Source organism: Lissotriton helveticus, chromosome 6 (genome assembly GCF_964261635.1).
Source record: "Lissotriton helveticus chromosome 6, aLisHel1.1, whole genome shotgun sequence".
Classification (NCBI taxonomy): domain Eukaryota; kingdom Metazoa; phylum Chordata; class Amphibia; order Caudata; family Salamandridae; genus Lissotriton; species Lissotriton helveticus.
Genome location: NC_136067.1, coordinates 314,262,612 through 314,276,128, shown reverse-complemented (window position 1 = coordinate 314,276,128; position 13,517 = coordinate 314,262,612). Strand labels below are relative to the sequence as shown.

The following is a 13,517-nucleotide window of genomic DNA, read 5'->3' as shown; positions in this document are numbered from 1 at the left end:
AATTGTTGGATGCTTTTGGGACTTTTATGGACCGGTTGGACCTGAAGGTTAATGCCTCCAAATCGCACACCATGGTTGTAGGGACACAAGGGAAAAGTGGCAAGAGAGGTACTAAAATCTTCTTTTGCAAAGGGGAGATTGTGTCGGGAGTTCCCGTGTTTCCATACCTGGGAGTGCTTTTTGATTGCAGGGGTACCTGGGGCCCACAGATACGTGCAAAAAGCCTAGCGGTTACAAGAACATCTAGGGCCATCTTAAGTTTTGCTAAAAGGCTGGGACATAGACCCATGAAGGCCATCATCCAGGTTTATAACAGCAAATCCCTTCCTGTGGCCTTGTATGGTGCCTCCTTATGGGGTTACGCACGACTAGAAGAAATCCAGGTAGCCGAAAATAGTTTTTTACGTTCAGTCCTGTCCCTCCCCCAATCCTCCCCGGTTTTCTCCATCCATACAGAACTTGGTTTGGATTACATCCAGGACAAACTGAGACTGGCCCCATTAATATACTGGCTTAAGACCTGGTTAAATCCTGAACTACTGTTAAATCACACGATCATGAGGGATGTGATGAGTTTAGAGTATAGTCACAAGATACCATGGATGGCGTATTTGCACAAATCTTTTAATGAACTAGGTCGTCCAGATTTATTCACCTCCCCTTCGTGTATCACAAAGCAGGATGTGAGTCTTATAAAAAAACAGTTTATGTCTAGGGCATACATGTTGCGAGAAGAAGTCGAATTGTCAAAACCATCTGTTCGAATGCATTATTTGTCACTCCAGTCACCTGCAATTGAACCCTATTTATGTTTTGTCACTAATCCGTTCCATAGATTTTTGTTAACAAAATTCAGATTTAATACTATTCATTTTTATTTGGGCCATTTTAATACCTGGATGAAACCTGAGTTAGCTCCCCCCTGCACTTGTGACAATTTTTCTGTTCAGGACAGTTTACATTTTGTTATGTTTTGCGATTTCTTCTCCGACCAAAGGAAAAAATACCTGCTACCAGTCTTAAGAGAAGCGGGCTTCTCCCAGGTGAGACCAGCCATGTTATATTTAAAATCACTGGGTAACATCTGTATCACTTTCGCCATGGCCAATTTTCTTGTGGCAGCAACCAGAGCCAGAAGGGGCATGAATTTGGAAATCTGATGTACATAATGTGTTTTTTAAATATTTTAACGTACTGATTTTCGTCTAATTAACTTGCTCATAAATGATATTGTTTAATTCCTTTTTAAATTGTAAATAATACTGTTTTTATGTACTTTGTATGATTTTAACAAATCGAATAAAGTTAATTTGACTGACTTGACTGACCCTAGACGCCAATAAAGAGACACTGGAACAACAAATGTATTGGATGATTTATTGAGGCTCCACCCTCTTTCACTTTGACGTCACCACAGCCCCCACACACCTGAGTTGCTCCTCTTTTTCCTCACCATTCTTCAATAATTTACACATCTCTTCATAATGTAGCATCACTTCTGTGGCTTTTCAGACATTCCTAGTGTCTCCTATCTTGTAGGTTTTAGGGGGAACCATAAGAAGAAAGTATCAAGTTGGTGCCAAGTACTTAAGACCATTATTGGACGACTATTGCATTCTGGGTAGATTTGACATTTAAAGAGAAGTCGACCACATTGTGTGACTAATTGTAGAATTCTGGGTTTGAACTTGAACATTCTTTGGATTTCTGGTACTGTGATAAATATGGTAATAAAATATAGGTGGAAACAAAAGGGTAAATGTATCCTTTAATAATAAGCTTTATATCTTTTCTCACGAAATAGCTGACATGCTTCAGTTTTTGTAATGGTCAGGAGCCTTGTGCATTTGTTTTGCTAGGTATTGTTTAGTTATGAGACAGTCAGACCTGTGCACTTATTGGTAAGCTATCCCAGAGTCTAGATTTCCTTTCCAGCACATCACTCATTTATAATAGTTGCAAACTCCTTAGATATTTTCAATATATTCAAGTAGGAAGTCCATGTGAAATTCTTGTTTTGTTCCACAGGAATCTGTTTTTTAGAATCTCCACTTTAACTTTAATGGGTGTGAAACTAGTATTCGTCATGGAAGGGGAAGCTCCGAAGCTCAAAGCTGAAACGATGAAGATGAGGAATGAGATGAGGTTCGGTTCAACCGAGACCAGTGAGCCTTCAAGACCAGGAAGATCTTATTTCATGTCAATTCTAAAAGAGGTTAGTCACGTGAGAAGTTTCTACTTTTCAGATCAACATTGTCTGGAGGAGCACCTTGTGTAACCAACTTAATTTTTCCATCTTGCTGCAGTCTACAATTTTTTCCGTTGTTTGCTTAATTAATCAGCTCTCCTCTCTTTGCTTCTGTATTTCTTTCATTCTGTCCACTCCAGTTCCAGACATCTTTTTTTCCTAAAAATATGACTGTCTTTAATGATGTGCATGGTTTTGTTTTATATACTGCATCTGATTTTGTAAATGTTATAGCAAGTGGTGTGTGTTAGTTCATGCCTGTATCAGAGCTAGAAAGATTGCAGATTGTCTAGTGTGCTGCTTAAATTGCAAGTAACTAACATCACCACTAGCAAATTCATAATGTGTTGTAGTAGTATTAACGTGTTTAATAAGCATAAATATCAAAACTGCAAATTATATATAAATGGATAATGTGTTGAATGAAAAGGATGCACTGTCAGAGAAGAAAGTGACTTTAACAAGTGTTCTAATATTTCTTGAAGTACTTTAGTAAGTGAAAAAGTTGTTTCCCAGTGATCTTTTGACCAGCCAATGAGTAGGATGGGGCGACACCCACCGGTTTATTCCTTTAACTATGCAAAATGAAACTATATGGATTTGCTTTTTGTTTGTGCAGATGATCTGTCTTCCTAACCAGGACACCAAGCCTTTAATAAAATTACATGTGTGCCGTCTCCTTTTTAAGGAATATTCTGGGGGGCGATCCCAGTTTTTGAGCAGGCTGAGGAACAGGGCTTGAGGTGAAGTCAAGAGCCCTACTCCACCGCTGTCATTAACTATCTTGGAGTGCCCACATGCCTGGATAACATTGCTATTGCAAATTATACCCATAAAATTGGGGGAAGCTCACAAAAGTGTGGTGGTGTATTTTTCATGTATTTTGTTGTGTAAATGTCATCCATGGCAAAGTGAGGTCCCCTAAATGCCATGTTGTTGAGATACGATCTATAGAATTGAAATAATTTTCTGTGCATAGCTGTCAAGCTTCAAGATGCTAATGTGCGACTTTTCCATTGTTTTAGTGTACTTAGGAATGACATTAAGGTGTCAAAATCACATTATTGGCCTCTCTACCTGTGCTCACTCCTGAATTTCTTGGCGCACATTGCTATATATAATGGGTGTAAAGCATGTGCTGTAACTTTAATGCACGATATCCAAGGAGCATCATAATATATTCCATGCTATTTAATCTTCAGCTCCTGGCAACAGAAGCAAAGCAAACAATTGTGAACATCCCAGGGTCAAGGGATGACCCAATTGTGGAAGAGGTGTGGCGCCGCGGCCAGGGCGACTGACGCTGGAATCTGGGGACCACGGTTCGATCCCCGGCTCCGGCGGCAGGTCAGCCCAGCACCATGTGACTCTGGGCAATAGCTCGCTTAATCTTCCCGACGGCCCTCCAGCGCCTAGAGACCCTTACGGGTGATTGTGCGCTTTACAAATGTGGACTTTACTTTTACTTTACTTAATTGCTAACTGGTCTTTGTTTGCAGATATTCTAGCAGTCAGGTTTGCAAAACCTATACAGTGTGCACAAGTGAATGGGTCGAATCAACTGACTCCTTCTGCAATACGGGTTGCTAAACAAAGCATAAATCAGCTGTGATGGAAATTGAAAACGATGCCAATGGATTATAACTAAACTACGAGAGGCACGTAGACCTCTGAAGGTGGCCAAACGAGAAGATCGAAGGAATTCCTGGAACATCTTCAGGGCCAAAATACAATTTGATTAAAGGACCAGTAATTCCGTGAGGTTCTGGCATACCATAAATAGCCTAGGGGGCAGGGCCCCCAAAGTTACTTCATCTAACATCCTAGAGTCAGAGTGGTACCTCTCTTTGCATAATTATTTTAACGATCCCCCACAATCTGATCAGAATTATAAACAGACCAATGACATCGAGGGCAGCATGGTCCTGGAGGTTCAGCTTACGTCAGATCTCAGGCACTCCTTCACAGCGACAACAATACAAAAGCAGATTGAAAAGGGGCGCAAGGATGGGCCCCTGTGCCAGGCCGCATCCCACCAGCCCTCTTCAAGGAGGATCTAGCCTTATGGCCACTCAGCTAGCCCCGCTTTACCTTTCCATCTTAGAAAAATGCACCATCCTGGCTTCATGGCGAGGATCGATCCTCGCTCCGATTTTCAAAGGCGGCGATACAAAATCTCCAGGGTGTTACCGCTTGGTCGCCTTAATCGATAATGAAGCAAAGTATTTCGCTGGTATATTGCTAAACTCTCTACGATCATGGGCTAATGCAAGTTCAATTATTCCACCAAATCAAACTGGATTTCATAAGTAACATCGGAACAATGGTCAATTTTATCACACTCTCTTTTTTGATCGACCAGGCGGAATCCAGTCATAGCCCCATATATTTGGGGTACATCTACTATAAATCGGCCTTTGACAGCGTCAAAAGGAAGAAGCTGTGGCAGAAACTGTCCCTACTGAACATTCCAAATAGCCTACTCAGGGCTCTGCAGCTCCTGTACTAGGATACATGGGTCAGGATTAAAATAGGGGACGGCTCACGACTATCACGACCAATTCCACCAACTCAAGGCCTTAAGCAGGGGTGTGACCTTGCTCCTACGCTTTTCAATCTCTTCCTGTCTGATCTTTCAGCAGCCCTCGATCTAGTCAATTCGCATCCACCCAAACTGAGCAGCCTCCGACTATTCAATCTACTGTATGATGACGACCTGGTCCTTCTTAGTCATACTAAGCTAGGTTTACAACGCCTCCTGGATGCAACTGCAATATATTCTAACAGGAATGGGCTACAAATAAACAACAAGGAAACCAAAATCCTTGCGGTCCGTTCATCTGGGCCCGAAAATCCGGAAAGGATTGAAGCAACCAGATGCCACAGTATCTGGAAGTCATCTTTAATAACAACGGCAAATACGCGAACCAGCTGGGAGAGCTAAAAAAGAAAGGAATTGAGTTGTCTTTCGCACTTGGTTCCATCCACAAAAAATTAAATGGGCCAACATTCGCCCCAACCCTCCAGAGAGCCCCGGCAAAGGTCATCCCTACCCTCACTTATGGGTTCTGAAAGGGCGTGATAGCGGGCAACTGGATAAATCAGTTGCAAAAATCTATAGAACAATCTTCCAGCTAGCCCCCTACACGTCACCGGCACAAATCAGGTTGGAATTTGTCATCTGCAGGCAGTCATTGGGCCGTATGGCGACTTTCTTAATAAGCTACCATAAGGCAGTCTGGCCCACAATTTATGGGCCCAGATGAACACAAGTCGATGGCACCATTACCTGTCCTGCGGCCTTACTTCTCTTGGTCTGAGCAACCTCGGGGTCCTAAATGCAAGCTAAAACGAATTCAAGAGTCTAGTAAAACTAAGCGCGAAACGACTCTCTTCATCAGAAGACAGGGCCAGTCTCTGGGCACGGAGCCATGGATGGTTGACCCTACGAACCTACTTACAGCTGAAACCTCAGAGCTATCGAACGACCACCTTCAATTCATGTATTAAGCTCCTGTTCCTGAGGCTGAGAATGGGGGTGCTTTCTATGAACTGCCATCTGCCAAAATGGAAAACAGAGGGGGCTGAGGAAATGTGTCGGCTCTATGGCCATCATAGGGAAGACATAATTTATGTCCTATGCTTGTGCCCGAATCTTTTAGAAGATAGGAGAATCTTATTGCGAAGGGGCTGGATTGAGAAGGACGTTAGATCCTGCACAGGAGCAGTGCTGGCCTGCTTCGACCCTTCGAACACTGCACTCAACTGTGCCTTGGTCAGGTTTATGGATCACTTCTTAAAAAAGTTAGAGGATCTGAGATATTGATAGGCTAGTCGGCCGAGGACTTGAACCACACTGTCTATTTGTGACGGCTGTTTTCTTTTTTTAATTAACACAACTTACTGCATGTCACTGTTAGTGCATCGCTATAATGTTTTACATGTCATAATGACTTATGTCTTTTCAATAGAATTGCAAGGTCTCTCTTACCAATCATTTGTGTTTTTATATTGTAATGAATTTCTGCTATTGTAGACCATTGCAAGGATTTTAACAAATCATGCAATAAATTCATTTTATATCCCCCCCCCCAAAATACATTCCATGCTATTTCATGGGATACGGACAGCTTGGCTCTTACAGCCGCATGCACCTGAAGTTTGCCAAACATCATTACTTATAATTCAGACATACCATCTACAATCATTAAAGATGAACTGTAAAGTTCAAGTGGGATAGTTTTAAATTCAAGGGGAGTTAGTAGTTCCTTAACCCCTTCGATGCTTGTGACGGAACCCAGCCGTCCTGAGCCACGGGTGGCCTGTGCGCATGACGGCTGGGTTCCGTCACGACCCCGCCCGCGAAATGTCCAGCACTGGGCTGGAATTCCTTTCTATTTTCATTTGTTTTTCTAAAAAGTTTTTTATTTTTGACATAATGAAAACAGACACTTTCTATTTTTACAAAAATTGACTGGTGGGTTATATTAGACTGTGATACCTGATCAGGAGATGTGCGTTAATGTACCCGGCCTCTCATGAGGAAGTGTGCAGGGGGCTCGAGATGTATAAGTAGCTTGACAAAACTTTACTAGTGGATTGTGCATCTGAAAATAAAATATAATGAATAAAAACATGCCTCTTTTTGTCGGTACAGTATCTCATACTGAAAGCCTAGTGTGTTAATGCACATGCTGCAAAAATGAGTGTGTGCCAAGCCCCCACACTTTGAAAGAGCCATCATCTCATTGACTCCTCATGAGTAAACTACAAACAGCAGAATGTACTTGACTGGAGAGAGTGCTAGACATGAGGGCCACCAAGCTGCAGCCAGCAGTAAGAATGATGCTGGTGACTGATGGCCCATGGGCCTAAGTGCTGCTTGATTGGACCTTCATGCAGCAGGCCGGGCTTCCACTAGCGTGCGGAGTGTAGGCTGGCTACTTATCTGGTTGTGTTTTGAACTGCACAGTCTGATGTTGTATCCTTTTCATTAGAGGGTCCTGAGCAGTCAGATGGAGCTTAGCTACAGTGTGACTTGAGTCAGACAGTAAGACCCCTCCCCCTGATCTCCGCACACGTCGGCCTGGATACAAGAGTAATTTTTAGGTCTCGCATACACAGCGTGCAAGCGCTGCTTTGGAGGGCCTTTAGCCGCCGCTCTTCACTTTTTCAAGCACTGTGCTCATGCTTGTGGTGGCATCCACCTCGCTGGATCATGTTCAGGGAATCTACGTCGCACAGCAGTCTTCATTTTTGATACTGATTTGCTGTGCTGCAGAAATACAATTTATGACACACTGGTCACCATAGCAACAAGCTCAGGTTGGCAGCTAAGTTAATTGCCTGTGAATGGCATACTCTGTAAACTGAAGGGGGCCTGGGATTTTGGTAATTATTCTTTGGGTGCCTCATGGTACTTGAAATCAGAGACGCAGTCATGCGCAACGTGGACAAAAACGGGAACCCCGGCACTCTAAACATTCATATGTACAATTTTACAATTTTACGTTTAAGTCTCTAGAGCACGGAAAACACCATACAGATGCGAGAAACCTTCTTTCACAGGAATCATGTGAGAGAACAAAATTTGGTCATTAGTTACAATGATTTATTTGCTAATATAAAAAAGAAATTATGTACAATAGCACTACATTCAATATCTTAACATTCACAAAGGAGAGGTTCTGTGATGTGTGTAAAGTTCCAGTTCTTTGTCAAGTAGAACGAAAACAGCCAACGCGCGTTTCGTCACCACCATGACTTCCTCAAGGTTTAGATCGTGTTGACACGGGGGCCTGAAAACTTTTTCTTTGGCTCAAATGTCTCATACATATGGAAACTCCTTGGTCCTTACTCGAATCTTTATACAGGCGGATTCTAATAACTACTTCCGGTCCCCTTCTAGTCTTGTTGGATCCTTGGCACCGAAGCTCGGTTTTCCCATATGCTTATTAGGTCGTAAATACTTTAAATACAGTCAATTCTTTATCTCTTTGACTGATGTTAAATTAGGTATACATCAAAATAAAGTCCGAATTGTTATAGTATTGGAAAATTCAATCGGCAGAAATGAAGTCTACGTTGTGTTGTCACCCGACAGATAGATGTCCAAATTATTTATGTACCATGGTAAGACCATTCGGCAAATAGAGTTTTTCTCTGTCCTATTTTCAAGAAAAAAGAGCTTCAGTATTCAGGGTGCTGTGATAAGACCCTGTGAACGAGTCCGATACGTCCCCAGCAACCTGCGCCCGTCTGTTCCGCCGACGCGTGGGGTTGGCGCATTTTCAGAGGCCGTGCGCACTGGGGGGGGGGGTTTGAATTAACGTATGCTAATTAAATATTACTTAACGTTAAAAAGATCCTTTGAAATTCAGTGGAAAAATCAAAGGTTGAAGTTAATGTTATATCTAGGTGAAACGTTCAGTTATAAACTCTAAAAACAGCTGAATTTCACCAGTTCTTGTTAGTTATCTCAAGTTACTATAACTTGTGCCCTAAGGTAACTAAAGCTCACACGTTCTCCATGCACTGGTTTTACCCTACATATTACATCACTCAAGACCCCTTCTTTGAGAACATTGATAATATCACTGTGCGTGGCGGGGGCATGAGTAATAGTTACCTTAGGGCACAAGTTATAGTTACTTGAGATAACTAACTATAACTGATGAATTTCAATGGTTTTAAAACTGAACATGTCACTTAACTATAACATTACTTTAACCTTTGTTTTTTCAATGTGTGTGTGTGCGTATGTGTGTGTGTCATTTTGTTTGAACATTTTGTGTTCCCAAACACTAATATTGCAGGTTACTGCGGATTTCTATTATATGATGATTTTCCCAATTTTTCAGATGAGTCACTGTTAACTCAAATTGCTGTGTTTTTTCCTTGTCTCTTCTTCTATAGTGTCTGTGCTTGCTGGAGTGTCTGGGAATCCCTTGGGTGCAAGCGGCCGGTGAAGCTGAGGCTATGTGTGCTTACCTAAATGCCTGTGGCTATGTTGATGGATGCATCACTAATGATGGGGATGTCTTCCTCTATGGTGCCTGTACAGTCTACAGGAATTTCACAATGAATGTTAAGGTAAGCTGGGTTCCAATGAATCTCAAGGTGGCTATTAGCAACTGATTGATTTAAATGTGTAATTTGTGTTAAACTTTTCAGCTCCATGGATCCTTTTGAACTTTTTGTGCAAAGTATTTAGAAGGAAATGAACTTAAGTTACAAATTTCAAATGCATGTGGCAAAGATCCAAGCACACACCTGTATTCAAGAGAACCGATTTGCAATTATTGCAGCTAAAAAGCAGAGAAAATATACAAATTAGATAGGGAATGGGAGAGGATTTAAAAACCAATTAAAAATTGTTTTTTTCTTATTGAGGCCTCCTTTGAGATTGTCAGCATTTAATAATCACAGAAATGCAGACATTAAAATTACCCAGTGTTTGCAGTGCTGTTCTCCTCTGTTCTGTTACTAGACGCAGATTAATTCATGGAGAGATGGAAGTTAATAGCTGGGGACAGGAAATTGTGTTTATTGATAAGACTTATTTTAGATAGTTCAGGTGCTCAGAAATGTGAAGAATAGAAGTGCAGAAGTCTACAGAAATAGACTTGTTCTAAGTAATAGACCAAACGAGTGGAGAAAAATATCAAATTGATAAAACAAGGTAAAGTGACATGCTGTGATATATCTGGTCCAAACAGCAATCTAATGATCAAAGGACATAACGACATAGGGCTGACATAACAATGCACGAAGATAAAAAATGTTCCGAGAATAGTGACGCTCATTGCATGGTTTTAAAAATAGCTATTATGTTTCTAGCAATCGTATTTATATTTCATCTCCATGCACTGTGTAATGGTGCATTGAGATGAAACTTTTGCGGATGATCTCAAAGAGGGCTTAATAGTACGGTGCTAAGGGGTACTATGCAATCTGTTGCTATGCCAGTGGAAGAATGTAACCTTCCCTTTCATTGCATAGAGTCTCCTGAACTGGCAATGACTCCTCAAATGTACAGGCCCAGTTGGTGAAGGAAAGATGATTGTGTGTTGTAGGATTCTCGCTGATAGGCATTAACATAGAATGTTCCCACCAGCATGCGGGGACCCCAGCCACTTCTTTCTAGAAGGTAGTATCACAAAATGTTGAGTTGGAGGTGGCCTCTTCAATGTTCTCATACAAATTAGGAGTCACCTTCAGTTTACAACATGCCAACTTTTACTGAATTTGTTTTCTGTCTTGAAATAATAAATTTAATCTGTAGAGAAGGCTACAATGCCAACCTCAGCTGAAAGAAAAAAAACTATGCACTTTTCGGACCTTACTTTTCAGCTTTCCAGTGAGGTAAAAAAAAGAGAAAGGATGCTTGTCATTTTAATAATGCTCCAGGCTGAAAGATTCACATTGTTCCTTTAAGCAAGCACCCATCATGCCCTGCACTGGCAATTTATATTAAAGCCTCAGTTTTTTTTTTCTGGCTTGTACACACTGCATCTCAGGACACTTCATTTTTTTCCAGCTTTGTTCGACGTTTACAGACTTGTGAGGAAATCACCTTAATTTATGTTAACTTCTGTGGATGGATTTTACCTAAAAAATGCCTTTCATCATACAAGCCCACCTCCAGGTACATTTCCTGTAGATGATATTACTACTTTTCAAGATGTCTTGTTGAGAGGAGAAGTGCGATTGACTATTCAGATAGAAGCTACCCAATCTACAGTTTCTGTGATTATGGAGACATTGCAGCCAATGCTTCACCAAAACTACTAGAGCCTTTGGTTCCGGGCTTCGCTGAATAAGCCGGAAAACAAAATCCTTCCTCCAGCTGCTATTACAATGGCTACCTACCCCGAGGCTTGTTAAAAACTATAGTTAAAACCAAATTTTCCCTTGGAAACTCCTTTTCCACTCTTATTCTTTCATACTACAATCATACCAATGGATACCTAATGTTCCACCTGAACATCAGATATACAATTAGAAGCTCTACTCAGTGAGTGTGTAAGCACTTACAAGCATATTTAATAATTCATATCAAAATAAATAAAATGTATACAATAAAAATACTTGTCATCATGAACAATACAATCAAAATGGTTAAAAACACCTGGGCTATAATAGACCCCAATTCGTGAAAAAACAACTTACCTGTACAGGAAAACTACAAGAGACAATGAAATTTATCTTAGAACTGTTAATTCGAGACTATTATAGACAACACCCCGCAGGGGAAAGGGCTTCCTTCTCTTTTTTGAGGCCGCTGACTCTCCTCAAATTTAACAAAGATATTCTGCGTCGAGGCGTTTAGGTGGGCCAGTTTTAATAGAGCCACCTTCTTCAGGACTAATAATTTTCTTCCCTTATCCAAATAGCGTTCTGCTACACTTGTGAGAGACCGGTGCTACAGCACTCGGGAAGGTGTTGCTCCAATGAAATTTGGTAGATGCACACTTCAGTGATTTGAGGTGGTACTGGAAACTTTATCCTTCCTTTGTTTTGGTTGGATGGACAGTATTTTAGCACTCAGTTCTAATTAAATCACCCCCTCTTCGATATTGAATAATGGTGGAGAACTGTCGGTGAGGTCATACATGGACTCAACCAGAAGACATCTTGGTTGTCCTTTAAAAAAAAATAGTGGATAGAGAGCATAGAGTCACTCCTTCTGCATGTACCCCAGAGCGCGATACCGTTGGCTCCATTTATATACAGGCCTTGCTTACTCCAGGGTCTCTGCTTGGCTATTTTCTGTCATGTTAAAAAATATAAACAATCAAATTAAGACTCAGTATTTTCGAGGCAGGAGCTAAGAAGTAAAGAATTGTTCCACTGCACAACAGGAGAGGGAGTTTATTCTATTGTCTTCATTATCCACAAAGTGAGTAGAGGTTTCCGGGTTGTCATTGACTATTGATGAACAACTACAGCAAGAAAATAGCTTTCACAATGAAAACGTTACAGAGAATAATCCCTCTGGTTCAAAAGAATTCTCACATGGTGATATTAGATATGATGGATGCATACCTACATGTGGCAAGTGTCATCAGAAATCTCTACAATTTTGTATCCGGAGTAGTCACTGCCAATTCGGAGTCCTGCCATTTGGGTTACAAGCAGCCCTCCGAGCGTTCACCAAAGTCATGGCACCTTTGGGTTGCTCTTCTACATGATCATGGAATTCCAGTTTATTCATATACGGGTGTCTGAATAATTCATACAGCACCAGAAACAAAATTACTCCAGTTCTTGCAAAAGAACATAGCTATACTTAACCAGCAAGTATTTCTACGAAATTCCCTAAAGTGTCAAATGATCCTGTAGAATGATCTGATAGGAGCCAGACTCAGGACAGATTTGTACAGAGGCTTCCTGCCAATAGAGAGGATGCTTAATTTATGCGAATTATTGGTCATTCTTTTCTCACTGCAGAAAGCTTTAGCATGGAAGCAAGGATGTGAATGAAAATGCAGGGACATCTGTATCTTGCTTCATAGTGCAGAGAGTAAGAACTTTATTATGACACCTGCAGATGTATCTCCCCAGATTACCTCAGGATCTGGAGAAAAATGTCCAGCTAACATCAGAGATCCAGTCATTATTGCAGTAGTGGATGAATCCAAAATATGTACTTGGTGACTTTCCATCGCATTCAGTACAGCCAATTATTCTAACCACAGATGTCAGCACAATCTGGAGGGAAGCTACTTTAGAGGGCCACTATGTTCAAGCAAGATGGACCCTGAAGAAACCCAGCAAATTCTGAGAGCAGTGTATCGAGAGCTGCTCAAGTTTCAGCAGTATCTCTGGAGATCATTGTGTTGATAAGAACCTACAATATAGTGACTGTGGCCTAAATAAATCACCAGACCAGTACCCATTTAAGTCTCTCAATGAAGTAGCATACAATTTGTGAACATGGGCAGAGAAGCATCGATTTTCTTCTTTTTTTTTTGTTTTGTTTTTTTGTTTATAAAGATTTTGTTGAAAATTCCAGCAATTCTACACATTGGTGACCACAGCTATATTGTTACCCTGAGTCACAGCACATGGGGTAAATGAACAGAACACAGCAGCCAATAAAATATAGCGGAGCGATGCACATTTTACATCCATTTCATTTGTAAACAATAAAGTATTTGGTTTATCAATCAGATTGAAGTAAGTCCGGATGTTCCCGAAGATAGTTCGTTAGGGGTTCCCAAATGTCCGATGGCTTAGAGGTAGTTGGTAGTTCTTCTGCATATAT

General features: G+C 41.1%; 1 protein-coding gene across 1 annotated transcript in view; it reads left to right on the top strand.

The window, feature by feature from the left end:
- The window catches only part of GEN1 (GEN1 structure-specific endonuclease), a 367,902-nt gene that overhangs the window by 29,017 nt on the left and 325,368 nt on the right, over positions 1-13,517 (top strand). Inside the window, exons 3-4 of the mRNA XM_078647757.1 lie at positions 2,029-2,215; positions 9,164-9,340. Of these exons, the coding sequence (XP_078503883.1) occupies positions 2,029-2,215; positions 9,164-9,340 (364 nt within the window). The remainder of the gene's footprint in view (positions 1-2,028; positions 2,216-9,163; positions 9,341-13,517) is intronic.